At 48.3% G+C, this 18,859-nt stretch overlaps 1 protein-coding gene across 1 annotated transcript in view; it reads left to right on the top strand.

The window, feature by feature from the left end:
- The first annotated feature begins 306 nt into the window (after positions 1-306).
- The window catches only part of EPHB3 (EPH receptor B3), a 111,201-nt gene continuing 92,648 nt past the window's right edge, over positions 307-18,859 (top strand). Inside the window, exon 1 of the mRNA XM_054982390.1 lies at positions 307-909. Coding sequence (XP_054838365.1) covers positions 831-909 — 79 coding nt within the window. The 5' untranslated portion in view covers positions 307-830. The remainder of the gene's footprint in view (positions 910-18,859) is intronic.

Here is an 18,859-nt window from a genome sequence, read left to right as displayed (position 1 = left end):
ATGGGGGCGGGTGAGAATAGAGGGGGCGGTGACTGGTCCCGAGCTCCGCCCCTTTTAATTCATCTTTCCCTCAAGCCCCGCCCGCGTCGTGAGGGCCACTCCCCCAGAGGCGGCTCCCCGGGGGAAGGGCCGCCGCCCAATGAGCGGGAGGCTCGGCGTCGCGAGGGGCGTGCCGTCCGCCGAGTGGGAGCTGGGTTGCTAGGGGCGGGGCCGTGGGGGTGATTGACAGGCGGGCCACGCCCCCCGGGTCTGAGCCGCGGCGCCCGAGCCGGAGCCCCCAGAGCGAGCGCCTGAGCGGCCGCGGGAGGGTTTCGGGCGCGGGATCGTTGCCGGGAGCTGCTAGAGCAGGGAGGGACCGCGGTCGGAGCCACAGCCCAGCCGCCTGACAGGCTCGGGCTCCCCGCCAGGATCCCCAGGGCGGACCCCGGAGGACCGTGTCGCCCGGAGCGGTTCTGACCCGCGGGAGTCGAGCCCGAGCAGCCGGTGCCGATCAGCGCTCCAGTCAAGCCCCGGGCCGGATCGGGGCCCAGCGCTGCATCCACGCGCGCTGCCTCCGTGCCGAGCGCGCCGTCCGGGACTGGGCTCGCTTGGGACGCGGCAGGACTTCCGAGCAGCCGGAGCCGGTGCCGTCGGAGCATCTGCGGACCTGGGAGCGGCGCTGGGGGCGGCGGGCGCCTCTCTCCCTCTCCTCGCCTTGGCCGGACAGCTCCGCTCGACCCCTCCGCAAAGATCCCCCGACCCTGGAGGAGTTTAATCGCGGGAGTTTCGAGCCGTGCGGGGCGCGCAGTCCCGGCCCTGCGGAGCCGCCCCGTCGGGCTCCGGCCCCCGCCATGGCCGCAGCCCGCCCGGGGTCGCCCCAGCTGCTGCTGCTGCTGCTTCTCCTGCCGGGCGGCTGCCGCGCTTTGGAAGGTGAGAGCTGCCGGCGACGGGGAGCGGGACCCGCGAGGGCGCCGCGGCCGGCGGGGAGGGAAGCCGGGGCGGTGGGGAAGCGCGCTCCGGACGGGGGCGGCCTCAGCTCCCGATCCTGCCCGGTGCACGCCCGGGAGCAAGTCCGATGGCACTCGGCGGGGCTGACTTCCGAGTAGAGGGGCGCAGCTCGGGTCAAGGACCGGTGCAGATTGACCCGGGAGTAAGACCTATGGGACTCTGTTGGGCTTACTTCCGAGTAGAGGGACGCAGCTCGGACTGTCGCCCAAAGGCTCCCAGCCAATCCTCCGCTTTGATTTGCTACCAGGCTCTCACTTCTCTCTCCCTACATCGCCCCCTCCCTTTTCCTTCCTCCACCTATATACGCCACCTCGGATGTAAAGAGACCCCCAAAGCGTTTTCAGCTCTGGGTCCCACACGCATGCCGAAGAATACCCTGCCTCCATTGTCTGGGAGCAACTATTGTCCTGGTCTGGCAGGGGTGGGTGGGCTCTGTCTCCCGCCCCACATTTAAGCATTTCTCCCCTCTTCCTTTTTCCTGTCTCTTGAACTTGGGGGGTCCTATAACTATCTTGACCTTCCCGCTTCTGGCTTGATAAAACCCTGCATACTGTCCAAAGAAGGGACCTTCCACTCGCAAAAGCTCATGTCCTGGAAATCTAGTTGGTCTTTAAGGTGCCACTGGACTCAACCCCTGCTCTTCTGTCTTGATTTCCACTCTCTTCCTAAAACTAGGAAGGTCCCAAATGAAATGCCCTCAGGTTGGCCTTTGGGCGAATTTCCACTGATTTTTTTCTTTGTTGCTGGTGGGGAATATTCTGAGCTCCCCATACGACTACATCTGCCTTCCTCTTCCTTACAAATAAAGATTTTCCGTAGGGCCATCAGCCCCAGATAACATCACGGTGGCACAGGGTTACCCGGTCAGGTTCGAAGGTGCTCCGGGGAATAGTTTGGTTGAGTTTGGCAGGGGGACGGTGTTGTAACTGGCAGGTGAATAGAGGCCTTGCGCAGTCACTGGCATCTATAAGTCAACTCCAGTTAAAGCAAGGCTAACTTTAGATCTTTGTAGTGAAAGGTCGAATAGATTTTTTTTTTTTTGTCAAGCAGCTAGGGATTTTTTTGCCAGTTTGTTCAAATTAGAGTGGAGCTCGGCAACTCTTGCCTGCATTAACTAGATGAGGTGCTGGTGAAATTAGGTAGTTTAAATGGGCCTCAAAATAAACTTGGTTAGAATTCCGAGTTGATACCCTCTTTAATTGTATCGTTGGCACTGATGCTTCTCTGGTAACACGGGAGATTGGAGAAATTGCTTTATTTGTGAAGGATGCTCTTCCTAGCATAGGGGAAGCCAACCCCTTGTGCTCAATGGAAGTTCAGGTTTTGTGGAAACGGCGATGCACGGATATTTGCATCCCCGCACCGTCCGTGTCTGCTCTGGATCCAAAGGACGCTTGCAGTTTAACTCAAGCACAAAACATGGTGCCCCAGTTGAAGTTTCTTTTTATCACCCCTAGTTGCAGCAGACTTTGATGGTATAGCCAAACCTCCCTTCGTGGATATCTCTTGGCACAGGCAAGCCTGGCCAGCTTTTCCCTCTCTTTAATTCTGAAGGCCAGAATTTTTTTTTCTCTTGGTTTTGCTGGAAATGCAGCTACTAAAGACAGGAATCCATTGTTAAGATTTGGGTGGACAGCTCTGGGAATCCCTCCGATTTACAGACCAAAAGATCAGTGCTTGTAGGTAGCGGTGTTGCTCCACTGAACCATTCCAGAAACAACAGTAGTAGTGTAATACTTTTCTATCAGGGCCAACCAAAATATCACAAAATAACATACAAGCTGAAAGGAGAGAGTGGTGGGGATGGTTGGAGAGCGGGGTGGGGGTGGGGGGCTGCTTTCGGAAATGTTGGTAGAAGTTTTAACTCCATGCATGCTCTTCCTCCACTTGTAGGAACTCTGAAAGTAGGATTCATCTTCAGAAAAGATGTCTCCTGTCCATTCTGGCTTCTAGCACGTTGGCCTGTCTTGCATTCCGGACCTTAAAGATCGGAACGGGAGAACAGAAGTCAAAGGCATGTTTTCAGCCTGTCCTAGCGGGCTAGAAGCTGGAATGTTTTAGAATATTTTCAAGGAAGTACATATTGATGTATTCCAGGGGATTCTCTTCTATTGGAGCATATTGGATATATTCTCGGGCTGGGGGCAGGGATAGCAAAATAGAAGACTAGGGAGGCTGTATCTTTTTTAAAAAAATGATCAGAGAATTCCCTAAAATGTGTCACTGAAAATATTGTGATGCCAGCCAGCATCCACGTTATTGCCCCAGGGTTTGATGAAAGACGTGCCTTTGACTTCTGTTTGAGGTTGAGTTTTCTTTGCCAGGCTCATTTTTTGTTGAGGTGTGTGTGAAGGTGCTGTGATTGCCAGAGAATGGGAAAAGGAGAGAGCGGAACTCGGCTGCCTTCTACCAAGTTGTCTTGTAATTCATGTTTCCAAGGAAAGGCCCTTGTGAAGAGAGCCATATGGAAGTTTTCCTCCCGTCATAAGGAAGTGATCTCTATGTGCTGCATTGAGCTCCAGGGCTGACACCCCCTTTATTGACCATCTAGCCGGGATTACCGTGGAGGCCTGGAGAACATTTCCACTTGAGGGCTTTCAAATTGTCTGTGTTGCCGATTTCTGGAGAGGGACAATTTTTGTTCTCGTTCAGTATCATCCAGGGGTCCTATCGTAACAACATAGGGGATGCAAAATAACTGGGAAATAGAGAGTAGGATGCGGAACTTTCCAATCCCACGAAGGTTTATTGGTTCTGTCTCCATGCAGATTTCACGGAGATAAAATTACGCAAGGATGTGTTTCTACAAGTTCCTTCTACTTCTGCGCTCTCGTCCTCTGACTTTTGATTGCTTCATTGATGTGTTTTGCAGATCTGACTCGCCTGTTTTCTATAGCTTGGAGTGTCCCCTCCTACCCAGCACCATGTCCTAAGCTTTCAAGAGATTGTGGTTGTAAAGACTGGATTCCTCCATCTTGCTGTTCCGCTTGGCATAGCAGTGATGGCAGATTCGCCATTTGAGGTTCAGGGTCTTGTGGGGCACGCTTCGTAGCGTAGAGGAACAAGCCGAAAAAGCATGTGGGACAATATGGGCAAGGTTATTTAAGGATTGGTAACATTTGCTGCTGTTCTTGTGTGTATGAGTGTGTGCGTACGAGGAAGACGACAGGGTCAGAGAGCACAAAGACGCTGTTGGAAGGGGTCATATCTCAGCTGTAGATCAGATCTCGGCCTAGGCTTCATGTTTGGGGTCTGAGCCTGTGCGTGGAGTAGAGGAGCTCTGATGCCTGGTTCTGTAGCCTGCCTGTTTGTTTCAGCTGGGATCCAGAGATGTGGCCAGAAAAGGCCAGGGAAGCTGATTGATAGTATGTCTTGCGTGCGCTGTGGCTTGGTGCTGTGAGTCTGGGTCCTTCTTTTCTCGGTCAGCAGGAATGTATGTGCTCCTTGGTGAAATTTTGCCTTTTTTTTCATTTTAAAAAAAGGAGATACAGACTTCTTTTTTTTTCAAAGTGGCTCATAGATCTGCTTTCTGATGCAGACCGGAGCATTCGATGCAGACTGGAGCATTCGAGGAGTTACAGTAAATCTAGTTGTAGTGCTAATAATAAATCCGTAACAGCAATAAATCTGTGCGTGCACGCTCTCTATAAACCACAGCTGCTCATAACCAGAGCTCCTGCCACCTCTCTGTGCCCCGCCAGGTCAGGTTGCCAGAACTCTGTTAACTTCCAGGGAGTTTTGCTACCTTCGTACTCCGGCCCTGTTTGCAGTTGAGCATGCATGAGTGTTAAGCTTTGTCTGGCATCTTTCCTTTCTCTTTTTAAAAATTGCAACAAGGCTCTCGTTGCATTGTGCACCTTTTTCTTGGCCTGACCTAAGAGGGAGCATGGAGATTCCAGTTTCTTTTAGGGAACACAGGAGGGGGACAGTGAGGGGTGGAGAGGAGAGCCCCATTCAGCAGCAACTTCAGTGAGGGCTTTGTACGTCTGGGAAGAAAATGGTTCCCCCCCCTCCCCTCCAGAATCTGTGTAAGCGTGCTGGGTCTGTTTGAAGTTACAATGTGTTTTTCTTCTCCGGTTTAGCAGCGCCTCAGCCTGCTGGAAAAGGAATTCTCTGGCCCAGAAGCAACAGCGGCAGCTTTCTCTGGCAAAGGATTTTGAGTAGGACGTGGAGGCAAGCGTGGCTGGGGAGCGGAGGCCCCTGGGAGAACAGGCTTCCCAGCTTGGCCCAAGAGCTCTGATGGAACGGTCTCTCCGGCGCTCCGTTTCCATCGTCCCAAAACGCAAGCAAGTTTGTTTGTTTTGCCCAGTTGTTGCTGGCATGTTCTTTATAGGTTCTGACCCGACCCTACCTCCCAGAATGCTGAGCCTTGGGCATGAGCGAGGAAAAATGATATGATATTAACTTAAAGTGTGTGCAATCCCATTTTCTATCGCTCTTAGGGCTTCTGATGCAATTTCCAGTCGATCGGCTGAGCCCCTTGCCCCTTTCTTTGGGGCTGGGGCGAGAGAAAGAATTAATTTTTGGCAGCAAGGGTTGGAGCTAGGCCAGTGTTTGTTGTGCACAAGTGAAAGGGGGCACATGTCGGAAGATACACAAGCTCTGGGAAGGAACAGACCAGGGGATCCCCTTTTCCCGCATAATCCCAGGGGTAAACTCTGTCTGAGTTTGCCTGCTGGGACGGACCTCAGAGCTCATGGACCATGCGGGAAAACTTCAGATAGCAGAGCAGAGACATGTTCTCTGTTCCCATGGGCAAGTTAATGAATAACTTCCTTTGCTGGATATTGGTTAAGAGGCGTTTTGGTCTGTGGCGGTTACCGGGACCCACCTGAGAGGGGCCATTACTTGAAACGGCCACACGGAGATTGAAACCTCTGTGACTGAATTAAAGCAACGCATTAACCACTGAATCACAGTGGTGCTTGTTGACTGAATGTTCCTTTGCAACCGTCAATCTTTGAAGGGCAGAGCCCGCAATCTTGGAGGACGAAAATGAAGGTTGTTTGTTTGTTCCAGGTGCTAAGCGAAATCCTGTCTCTCACAGCCAATAAGCGGGCAATTTTATTTATTAAACTTTTACTTAAACATAATCTGATCACTCTCTGTGCTTTGGAGCACACAAGAAGAAAAGTTACCCTATACCCACAACCGCTGTCGGTAATCCTTGGTTAAACAGGTGAGACCCCCCCCCCTTCTAGATACATACTTGATCCGTGAAGTTCCTTGCCGCTAGAGAATGACGGTGAAAAGCAGGATTATTCTAGATTAGTTTAATGTATAGTACAAGGGTTTGTGGGGGACGTTAAGTGGTTCGGAGAGTCGTTTTTCCATTCTCAAGTTTTGCTCGGGCTTGAAAGGGGAGTGGTATGTAAAGAAAGCTAGTCGCTGGTTTTAAGGCTGCGTTTTAGCTCTTGGAAAGTCAGTTTGAATTGTACGGCAGGTTAATTTCTGTAATATTAAACTCCCAAAGTGTCACGTGCATGCGTGTTGTGTGGATATTTATAGCACATTTGATACTGTGTAATATACATGATGTGCTCATCGGATGTAGTCCTCCCTACACGCCGCCCCCCCCCCCCCATTTCATCTCTGCTGTCAGGTATTTTCTTGACAGAGAGATTTGCTTTCTTTTTAATTACAGTGCAGTGAACTGTCTCCTCTCTCCACGGGGATGTTTGCCCTGCTGTTATGTTGATGCTTTAGGATAAGGCCGAGAGAAATCTGGTCACAGAACTCTGGAAGCCCTAGCTGGGCTCATTAAATCTCCCATTCCTTGCAAGCTGGCTGATCTGTGCAAGGCAGGGAAAGCTGTTCCTTTGTGCCCAGAAAAGCAGCCAGCTAATTGGCGATGAGGGCAAACTTGGAAGCCAGCGTTGCATGAGCTTCATTTTTTCTTCCAGCAGTGTTCTCTGTATTTTCTTTGCTCTCATCATTCCTGCCCCCCTCCCTCCGTGCCTAACGGAGCTTCACCTTAGGTTAACATGCGCAAACTCTGAGCTTCCTGGCCTAGAAACATGGGCTAGATTCTGCATTTGTCCTTTGGTACCTTGGAAGAGCAACTTTGGTTTGTTGCTCCTCAGTGGTTCATGCCCATTCTCTTTCCCCCCACCCTCCATTTTTGTTATGAACTTGGGAATGTATGACATATTTCGTGAACTATTTGGGGCAACCCGTCGGTTGCGGTTTTCCTTTCCACAGTCTGCTTTGGTTGTGGCCATTGCTAGCTGTTGGGTACTCAAAGAGTTTTTAATTAAACCTTCTCAGGAATCTGAATCATAGACTCTCATGTTGTTTGGTGTGTGTTTTCATTCCTTACCCCCCCCCTTCTGAATTGCGGCTGTGCCTGTTGTGCTGACTCAAACTGGTTTGTCCAGATTAAGCGTCTCCTCCTTCGGTGCCAAGCATGTGTGGGGACGGGGAGGCAGGTATTTAGACACATGTGCAGGGAACTGGACTCTCCACAGTTGGGAACGTGTGGGTAGAATGTTCTAGAACCAATCCAGGTCTCCTTCTTTGTTGTCCCCAGCTTGGGGGCTCTTTCTTCAACCACCCACATTCCCCCTTCAGGCTGTGAGCCAAGCTGTTCTTTAAAGGGTTCAAAATGGAGGCTGTGGTTTTCCTGAGAGCGTTGCCAGAACACCCGTTTGTTTCCTCACGTGAGGTTCAGGTACCCAGACTGGCCTAAAGTAGGAACAAGGCTTCTGCCCTGTGTGCTTGATCAATTTTGTTTTTCAACAGCCTGGCTGCCCCTCATCATTGTGTTTAATGGTGTGAGGAGAAAGCGTCCTTCGTGAGGCATCTCCCTCCACCACAAAGCTTCGGTCAGCCACGCTCTCTCTGCCTAACCTACTCCGGAGGATTGTTGTGAGGATCCAAAGAGAAAGAGAGAACTCTGTTTGACGAAGGGAGCTTTGACTCAAAAGCTCACACCCTGGAAATCTAGTTGGTCTCTGAGGTGCTACTGGACCCGAATCTTACACTTCTACTACAGACCGACATGGCTACCCCCCCGAAACTGTGTAATCCTTTGGAGGAAGGGTGAGGTAAAAAATGTACCAGATAGATGGATATAATCTGTGTCCCCATTTAAGCTGCATCTAAGGAACAACCACTGAGGCCAGTTGGTGTCCTTAGAGATTATAGATGAAAGGAGGAGTTCCTGAGCATGCACAGATTGGCCGCTGTGTCTAAAACTTATTTAAACTTGCCTAAATCAACATCTGTGGGCTGTGTGTCTTGAAGACCTCCTCCTTCATCTTTTTTGGGCCAACAGGGCAAGTGCAGCAGAAACACCTTTCAGAATTGGGGCTTGGGAGTTCTGGAGTTCGGCCATGTTGAAGGAACAGACTAAATCCTCTCCTGTTTGGCAGCCTTCCCAGCTGTGGGTCTGAGAAAGGTTGCAGGTCACAGTTGGGGTGGGGAGCACCAAGTGACTGACATCTCAGGGGACTTTGGCTCCATTCTTTTGTGGGCAGCAGTTGCCACGTTGAGACAATGGAAAAGCAAGTGCGAGAGCCCTCCCGATGCCTGCGGGGACCGTGGCACCCTTTCTGAAATCTGTCTCCTCCAGTGGTAACCGTGCTGCTGGCACTAAACAGCGCCCGCTCAAAGCTCATCATTTGGTTCTGCTGGGGGGAAAAAAAATTATTTGGGAGCATGATAGTGTGCCCGTATCTGTCCGTCTGTAAAAGATGAAGGGATCTTTGTTTTGCGCTGAGCTTACGCGACGAGCCAAATGTAAATCTGCTCGGCCTGTTTGAAAAGACCTCTTTGAATAATGTTTTTGGAATGAGTCAAATTCCTCAGGCAGACGTACACTCACAACTTCCTTACAGTTCTTACCGCTGCTGGCACTTCAGACCGTGGCCTACTCGTTTGTTAACATATAAATGCGCTACCTGCCCCCCCGTGCCCCGCAGTGGAAGTACGAAGAAATGCAATTGGGCTATCGACGGGGCAGAGTCCGGTGTTTAAATCTGAAATATTGTTGTTTTCCTGCATTTGAGTTGTTTGTCTTCGGGTAACGAAAGGGGAGGAAAAGACGTCGCGATTTGGAACATAATTTCCATGTAGGGCTAATGGTTGTGGCAGTTCTTTTCTTGGTTGTACCAAGTTCCACTACCTCTAAACATAGCTTAGACGCCATCTTGTGTGTAGGGCCATTACAAGGCCTCTTTCTTTATGCAGCAGCTCTCTGTTTCGCTGCTATTTTTTCCATTCTGTATTTCTAGGAACTCACATGTTCCTAAACACCTGTTTCCCAAGCCCCCAACTTGGAATGTGAAACATCGGAAATGCGTAGGAAGTAAGACCTGGTTGGTAATCGACGGACATGGCACTGCAGTTTCTTTTTCTTCCTGAAAGAAATATGATTGACACAAAAGTTGCACGGAGGCCTCAAAGAGGTGTTTACACCTCCGAGCAGTCTTTTCCGCCTCTCGCTGTTCTCAAAGATAGCTGGCCGGTGGCAAACCCCGTCAGCCCTGAGATGTTCTCCTCTCGAAACCTCCTTGTTCCTTGTGGTATTGGAGGCAGCAGCTGCTTCGACATTTCCTGGTTTCGCTAGTGAAATCTGTGTTAGTTTGAGGTGGTTGGGAGAAGCTTACTCATGCCGCACTCCTTTTCTGTCCTCGTCTTCCTTTGCTTGTCCAACTGCCCAGCGCGAGCCGCTGCCAGGGAGAGAACCCACATCAGTCAACCCTTGGCAGAAGAGAACAGAGCGGCAGAGGTGGTGGTTGGTATCAGTTTGTTCTGCACACACCGACGGCATGGAATTTGAGTCCCCCCCTCCCCCCCCATTAATGAGAAAAATGTGTAGGGTTTGACCAGTTGCCAGAGATAGATTTATTCTAGTTCCCCAGAAATTAAACTGAAAATGAAGAGTGGGGCGGGGTGGGGGGATAGACACGCGGCCAGACCTGGCACTCTTCTCCCCCACCCCCAGCTCTGGGCTTGCTTTAACTTCGGAAGAAGCTGAGTTTGGGCTGGGGGGTGGGGTGGGGAAAGATATTTAGGTTTAAACAGTTCCAGATGGGTTTAGCGTTCGCACATTGGGAGGAAGTGAGCGGAGAGCCGCGCAGAGATTCGGGTAACTGCCCCAGGCACAAGACGGGAGGGAAGTCTTGGCAAAAGGGTTTTCAATTGGTGTACTCGACAGCTGGTTGCCAGCTCCCAGAGTCAGTCTGTCTGTGGGATGAGCATAAACAGTGCAAGTCTAAAAAGACTTTCTTGGGAGTAAGCTTTAATAGACCTGAGCAGACCTGCTTAGAATTGTTCTCAAAGTCTCCTGGCATGGTTTTCTTCTCTCCTTCAGATGCTTATTTCCTTATTTTTTTGCAGCCCCATCTTCTTCCTTGGAATTCTTCCAGGAGAATAATCTACAAAGCGGATAGGATAAGGAGGCCTTTCTCCTTGCAGCACAGATCCGGAACATGTCTCCGGCTTGCGTTTTCTTTATTTTAGCTGTTTTGCACAGACACAACTTAATTTGAGTTTGGGAGATAACCAATACCATATTTGATGTTCTCCAGTGTCCTGTTCACAGCTTTTGCCGGCAGGCGCCGGCATACATAGTTAGCCACTCATATGAAGTGGAATTCATGTGTCTCTTGCCACTTGTTTCATGGAAGTTCCATCGGTACCCGTTAGAGATGGCCACAAACCGGGAAAACAGTGGTTCATTGCAGTTCGTGGTTCGTTGTGTTTTACGAACCATGAACTGGCATGAAATTGCCCAGTTTGTGAACCGGTTTGTTTGGTTCATGAATACGTCACTTCTGGGCCAGCAGAAGGTCTGCAGAAAGCCCATCGCCCCTCCGTTGCCTAGGAAACTGATTGATTGGCGCAAGGCTGTCTGCAGTGATGAACCGAAAAACAAACCAGACGAACTGGCCTGAAAATTGTTGTGGTTTGTCACAGTTCGTCAGAAATGCCCTCCAATGAACCACCGGTTCACGAACTAAAAAACAGCCCGATTTGTGATGAACTTTGATTCGTATTTCACTTCGTGCCCACCTCTAGTACCCGTACTCTCTCCTCAACAGCAGCCGTGTTGCCATTGGAAAATGTGACTCTGATCTTAGAGAAAAGTTAAAACAAGAAGGGACTACGTGACCTTTATGTTTAAACTGATGAATGTCGCCAGAACGCCGACTTCCTGTGGTGCATGCTTGTTCACAATGAGTGGACTTCCATCCTCCTTAGAAAGCAGAGCAAGGGAGAATAACTATTCGTGTGCGTGTGCTCCCGTGAATGAATGTGGCCAATACAGATAGATCACTCCCTTAGAAGAATGTAATGGTCTGATACGTCCAGACGTAGGTTCACTTAGAGCAGCTTCTTGTTTCCATTAGTGGTGAGCTAAATGCCTTCAGGAAGCTTAAAAACTAGGCTTGAAGACAAAGGCCATTTCCTTGTTATTTGTCTCCAGCATCTGGTATTCTGTGGTAGACTGCCTCTGAATTTGGGGGTTCAATTTATCAAGCTAGTCTGTCGATAGCCTTTGGCGGAGCTTTTTTTCTGGGAAAAGAGGTGGTGGAACTCAGTGGTGGAACTCAGGACCGCACAATGACATCATTTTGGGTCATCTGGAACAAGGGGGGAGTTTTTTAAAGTTTAAATTGCCTGCTGTGAAAATGGTCACATGGCCGGTGGCCCCACCCCCTGATCTTCAGACAGAGGGGAGTGTAGATTGCCCTCCGCGCCGCTCGGCGGCACGGAGGGCAATCTAAACTCCCCTCTGTCTGGAGATCAGGGGGTGGGGCCACTGGCCATGTGACCATTTTCAAGAGGTGCCAGAACGCCATTCCACCACGTTCCCGCTGAAAGAAAGCCCTGGCCTTTGGTAAACCTATTCTCTGCACAAGTGTCTAATCGTTTTGGAAAAAGCCATCTAGGCTATAGGCTGTAAGTTAGTTTGAGTGGAAAAGGTCTTCCTTTTGACCATTCTAAATTTACTGACAGTCACGTTCCCTGGGTGGCCCCAAGTTTAGTGTTTCAAAGGAGTGAGTGGACAAATTGTATTGCTTTTTCTTTGCACGGTTCAAAATTCTATAAACTTTTTATTGGGTCCTTTCCTCTCTCCCATCCTTGTCTGTTTTCCCCCAACGTGAAAAGCTCCACACAGTTTTGTTTGCCTTATCGTGAAGGGGTGCCAAATCTTTGATTCATTGCTGCTTTCGGCACCTTTTCCAAGAATTTGGACTTGGCTGTTCCTCTTCCAACCCCTGTTCTTCACTCTTCACACTTTCCATTGGGAAAGCACGCAATATCCCTTAGGGGGTTCATGCTGTAGGAAGCCAGTAGTGGTGTGTGTGTGTGTGTGTGTTTGTGTGTGTGTGTGCGCAGTTCTACTCAGTGTACATCTGTGTTGCACGTGTTTTGAACCTTGTGTTTTGGAACACAGACAGTATGTTTTTAGCATGTAGAATATGATTGTCCTATGAAGCAGCCCTCTATTGGCAACATTCAACCTAACTAGGACTGCCAGGTCCCTTGACTCCCCAGTGGGAGATTGGGAGCCTGGCACCTACCTTGCTGCCCCCCTGGGTCCTGTTCTCATGTACATGCGCTCCCGGCTTATGCGATGGCATCACTTCCAGGAAGTGACATCATCGGGCAGGTGAAAGGGCGGCCTGGGAGCGTTCCCATGCTCACCAAGGGGCTGGATTAGCCCACTGTGGAGCACAATCAGCCTGAAACAGGCCCACTGTGGGCGGAGAAATGACATCCCTAAACTTAACGTAGTTAGTGGGGTGGGGCTTGGCTCTGAGATAAAGCCTCTGTCTTCCATGCCAGAGATCCCAGGTTCAATACCCAGCATATGAACGTTCTCTGCCCAGGACTGTAGAGAACTACGGCCGATCAGACCTTGAATGGTCTCTCAGCTGCATGTGACAGCTCCTCACTGCTGGTATGAAGTTGCCTGGATGGCCTTGGGCCTGTTATTTTCTCTCAATCAAACCACAGGGTTGTAGCAAGGATAAAAATGGTGGAGCAGAGAATGATGTAAGCTGCTCTGAGCTCTTCGGAAGAACAGCAAGATAAAAATGTACTTAACTCTAAATGTCACCATGTAGTTCGGTTGACATGTTCAAATTTTTCATTTTAAATTGGACAAGTTGGAGGGCGGGGGTACGTTTGCACGGCACACAGGAGTCTGGGTGTGCCACAAAACATTCCGGCTCATCCAGCTCTATCTCTCTGTATGATATGTACGTTTCCAAATGCTTGTTTGTTGCAGGCACACTTTAAAAAACGTATGCTTTAGAAAAATTAAGATGGGTAGCCGTGTCCGTCTGTCTGTAGCAGTAGAAAAGAGCAGTAGCACCTACAAGACTAACATAATTTGTGGTAAGGTATGAGCTTTCGTGAGTCACCGCTCTCTTCTTCAGATCTGTATCTGAAGAAGTGAGCTGTGACTCATGAAAGCTCACACCCCACTACAAATGTTGTTAGTCTTATAGGTGCTACTGGAATCTTGCTCTTTAAAAAAATTAGACTATGCGTCAGAAGACCCCAACGCAGCTTTCTTTTTTTTAAAAGAAAATTTTATTTAAAAGAAGAGATAGGATATGATAATAGAAAGTGCATAATAAAGCTTATATGTCAGTTGTTGAAATTAATTTGAGACCTATACTAACTTACACAAATAGTACCTTTGAAATTAAATTATAACTTATACAAGCACTGCATTTAAAATTGAGTTAAACTGATAAAATTTAGTTGTGTAATAAATCTTCCCTCTCCTTGGTTACTTACACTTATACAAAATTTAATATCAACTATGTTACTAATCATTCCCCATTTTTTTATCTTTCTACTAAGTTACCTTAATTAATATTAGTTCTGGCCTAAGTAATCAAAGAAATCCCTTCATTTCCTCTAAAATTTGACTATTGATCTATTATGTATATAAGCAGGGCTTTTTTTCAGCTGGAACGCGGTGGAATGGAGTTCTGGAACCTCTTGAAAATGGTCACATGACTGGTGGCGCCGCCCCCTGATCTCCAGACAGAGGGGAGTTTAGATTGCCCTCCGCGCCGCATGGTGTGGAGGGCAATCTAAACTCCCCTCTGTCTGGAGATCAGGGGGCGGGGCCACCAGCCATGTGACCATTTTCTCCAAGGGCAACCCACTGAGTTCCACCACCTCTCTTCCCAGAAAAAAAGCCCTGTATATAAGTCATTAATTTGGCCGTTTAGGCATATTCATGAACCTTATCCACTTTGACACTTCAGGAGAGGCCCCAGCGCAGCTTTCCTAAAGAAAGTTCTTTTCTGTAGAAATGTTGAAGGATTGTTGAGAACTCAGTCCTGCCTCTTTGTACCAGAACGGCAATGTCTGTCCTGCCCTTGCTCTCCCCAAAATATATTCCCCTGGATGGAGATCTGTCCATTGGCTGGCACTACCGAGTTGTGCTGTGTCCAACCCTAGACCTGCCTAATGGTCGCACCTCATCCGTTCCAGCTGAGCTCCCCAATTAGTGACCACAAACTAGAAGTTAAAGCTCTTAGGCTTACAAACTTCATTCCAAGAAGAAAAGTGGAATGTGTTTGTGGTGCAAAGCAGGACTCGGAGAGGAGAGGGTTTCGCTTTTGGAACACTGGACACAGGGAAATACTGGGAGGGCAGCACTTCGCGTTTAGCACAAGCTGTGTTGGGTTTTCTGTAAAGACATGATAAGGAAAACTTTTTCGCTTGATACCCGAAAGAGAACAAGTGTGGCAGGATCGGTGGCATGTATTCCTGCTTATTGCCGGGAACACAGAAAGATTGAGATCTTTGAATCTAGATGCCATGTAGATGAGTTTGTTAATTTCATTTTGCTTGCTTATTAAAAATACAGCCCACCTTTTAGTTCCCAAGGTGGCTGACAATAATTTTGACTTTTTTTTTTTAAGAAAAAGGCTGTTTAAAAGAGATTTTGGAAATAAGTCTAATATAAATATGATTAGCTGCCTTGATTTTAAGGAAGTAAAGTGGCATATGCGTGTTTAACATAAATAATGTACACGTTATCTGTTTCGATGACTAACGATGATAGTCTCGTTTTGTACTATCAGCAAAGATTGAAATCGCTTTAAAAAAATGCTGACATAAATATTTATTGAAATTTTTCTGAGGTCCTGGAAAAAGAAGGCCTTGTGGGTCTCTTGAAGAAATTTCACAGGAAGTGAGCCCTGTGAAATTTTGCATTTAAATAAGTTTGTGTGTATAAATGTGGGGGGTTTGAATATTGGTTACTGTGGGTTTAAATGCCGCTAGCTGAGGCTAGCTGAAGCTGTTCCTATATTTTCAGAGCAATCCTAAACAGAGTTACTCCAGTCTAAACCCATTGATTTCAATGGACTTAGACTGAAGTAACTCTGCCTAGGATTGCACTGCTAGTTGGTTATTGTGCTTTTCTTGCAACTGGATTTTCTTGTGTGGACAAGACCTTCCCGTTGCAAATTATTGCTATAGCACAACGATAGTGCAGTATTGAGTGACGTGTAAATGCAGCCACAGTCTCTGGAAACTTGGAGTGCTTAGAATGTCTAGAAGCCTTTTCTGTATTCTCTCATATTAAGGGTTGGTCACCCCCCCCACCCTCCACTTCGTATTGTATTTTGCTTCTACCATTGAATTAGGATGCATAAGAGAAGAAATAATTTCTAGTACGTGTGAATAGGGACGCTTCCTAATTACCCGTTCACCATATATATATAGGAATATTGGCAAAACTGACTGCTCATTGCATGAACCTTCTGTGCCTCATCAAGCCATTGGCTAAGCTATGGCGGTGTTCTGGAATATTCATAGTCATTCTGACTGGTTAGGGAGGAGCTGCGATGGTGACAAATGAAACAGCTTCTGTGAGGCAAGTAATAGGTTAGATTGGCTGGAATATACCTCACCAGGAAGCCTAGAGACGGAGGCTTGCATTCAGACATCACAAAGGGGATAAGAATGAGCCAGGAGGTCTTTTGGCTTGCACAGTCCATCCCGTCCTCCTCGCCTTTGTGCGCTATGCTGAGAACAAATACTTCCCGACTTAGATTTAACCTCACCTTGTTGTAATGTCTGAATTAAGGCACTTTAACAATTTGCCATTTGGTTTCTCGCCTGCAAACAAGAGTTCTAACCCTGGATTTCGAATCCTGGTTTGTAGAAACAAACCAGAGTATATTAGAGCATCCAATCTGGACGTCACAACAAACTGCGGTAGCTTTGTTCTGATCCTCAAAGTCTTTTATCTCTTGCACAGTGCAGCATACAGAGGCCTACCCAGGTTTGTTTGGTCCGCACCAGACACCTTAAAAGCCAAAGGGAGCTGCATATTGTTGGCACAAAGGGGGAACCAAGAAGAGATTCTTGGCCGTTTTTGGTGCCATGGATCCGTCCGGAAGCCAGGCTGCAGCCATGTTGGGGTGGAGTCGAATTCCACACGTTAATTCAATGAATAAGCTTCAGTTCCAGGTTTCTAAATAGTTTGTTTGTTTTGCAATAATGTGACGGAAGCAAAAAAAACGTGTGCTTTTTATTCTGCTGAACTTTTGCAGCCTACCGAGTTGGCAGATGATGCCGCCGAACGGATGAGTTATTTCAGAGACTGTGGGGGGGTGGGGCAGGGTGGAGGTTTCTAGCATGGTGACAACTGTCAATCGCTCTCTCTCCCTGGACTCTAAGCTGCTGCTGTTTGGGAAAAGGGAGGGGAATGTATTGGGCAAAGGGAAAAAAAAGGGAAGAATATCCAGCTTTGCCTCCCTCCTTCCCTACAGAGCAAGGGAATCGTCTGTGATTGATGAGTTGGAGGCGGTGGGGAGGTCAAGCCGCGGGTCAATAAAAAAGAGTAGCCGTGGAGAGCGTCAGCTGGAACCTGACTCTTCAGGCATACAAACCAAAGACAAGTGAATGAGATTAGGCTTCGAGAGAGGTTCCTTCAGCGAGCAGCACAGGCCTGTTTCTTGCTGTGGGGGAACCTGTGAGGAAATGGGCAGCCATGAAGAGGCTGCAGTTTTTTAAGTGGTCGATATTCACGGAAACGGTTCCGAGGCACTTCTCGATATGTGTGGGCGTTCCACGCTCGGCTCATTTGTATTTGCGGTGCTGTTGTGGCATCGAGTAGAGTGGTGGACCCCTCCGCTCCTTGGTTATCCTTGTCAACGTTGCCCCTCTGGGGAGGGACTCAAAATGGCGGCCGCAGCGCTTCTCTAGAGAAGCGGCTAATGGCGGCTGGAGATCGCAATACCGTGGATGAGCCTGTGTGGCACAGTGCTGTCTGCATACTTCGAGTCTGCATGCTGGGGTCTTGGAAGCAGAAAACCAATGTCTTGTTAATCTGCGGTTTCCGAGGTATCGGTCAGGCCCTTCAGTCGCCGATCTTCTTTTCCCAAGAGCCTGCTGTGCTGGAATCTTTCCGACTCCTTTTTGCCAGCGTTATTGACACACAAATTGGCTGGCAGAAATATTTAAAATTGGATCACAGTAGCGAGTTTGGCCCCTTTCTTCCATGCTAGTTTGTGTGGAACAAGGCCAGGTAGTGCTGGGAGTCCACCTCTACATTGTAAGGGTTCTTTCCTGGCCTACCTAGTTTTTAATTTCTCTGTATTCTCTAAAGGATCATTCCCCTGTTGGTGGCAGAGCTGCCAAAGCTTGTCTGCTTCTTAGAAGTGTCACAAGAAGATATCTGCATAAATTTTATTATTTTTTTAAAGCATTGCGAAGCTTGCTCTTCACAGCTGGAGGTGTGCCAGTTGGCGATTTTTTTTTTAAGGTCTGCATCTTTGAAGTTTCAGGAGATGCCTAGTATGAAAGGCCTGTGCCCAGAGACTTGGCATGATTTTTCAGATTAATATATAAAATCCTACTTCTCTGGCCCGTGATCTCTTTGACTCCACCAAAGAAATAGCCTTTGTTCCTATGTGAAAGTTTCTTGGTTAGTGTTTTCCTTGCTCTGCTCACCCTTTATCACATCTGCTGCCTACATCTACCCCTCGCTCCGGTTCCCGTTTTTTAAGCTTGCCTGCTCTATATCCTCTACCTCTTCGCTGCCCTGAGTCTTTCTCCTGCATCATTTGCTTCTTGGGCTGCTTTCCTGCCAAGCTTTTCAGCTCTCAGCCTCCTCATTCCCTCCTCTCTTCCGTATAACAGTGTGACCCTGTCCTTTTTCCACAAGTGCTTTTTTCTTCCAGCCAGACTGACTCCCCTCTGAGCAATAGTGCTGTTTGTCAATGTTATGTGGCTGGCCTTTCCCTCTCAGAAGTTGGAATGTTTACAAACGTCCCATGACAGCGTCACATCTCATATATAATCTGCAGGGGAAACGAGTCGGCCAGTTTTTGGCATATATAAAATACATGATCGGCATTCTGTCTCTTTTAAGATGATGTGAACTAGTCATTCAAGTTTGGCCATCGTCACACGGGCCCTTATCGCGACAGTTTTGTGCTAGAAATTGTATCTTTTGTATCGGATACTCCCATCTTTTGTCGACTGCTTGCGCTTCCAGTCAATCTCATTAAAAGAGAAAAGCGTATGTCAGTCAAAGTGCCTTCGTAAACAGGGCCCTAAAATCCCGCCTCTTTTAAAAAGTACTTTTTCCGCATATTTGCATTACATCGCACTTTCATCATAACAATGTTGTGCTGGGCGAACCTGAAATTCAACCGTGATTGGTAGCAGAGGTTTCCTGCCCATAGCAGAATAGTGCTATCACGCTATAGCGCTATAAGGATGACTTTTTTAAAAAAAATTACTTTGAGGCTTAATTGCTGGCTGCGCTGGGGCTTGTGGGAGTGTAGGGCAGGAAAATCAGTGTTAGGTGGGACAGATGATCGGGGAGAGTGAGCGTTTTGGCATTGCTGAGGGTTCGTAGTCAATCCAGGGC

This window comes from Eublepharis macularius, chromosome 6 (assembly GCF_028583425.1).
Source record: "Eublepharis macularius isolate TG4126 chromosome 6, MPM_Emac_v1.0, whole genome shotgun sequence".
In the NCBI taxonomy this organism is placed as follows: Eukaryota; Metazoa; Chordata; class Lepidosauria; order Squamata; family Eublepharidae; genus Eublepharis; species Eublepharis macularius.
This window is presented reverse-complemented; position numbering and strand designations above follow the sequence as displayed.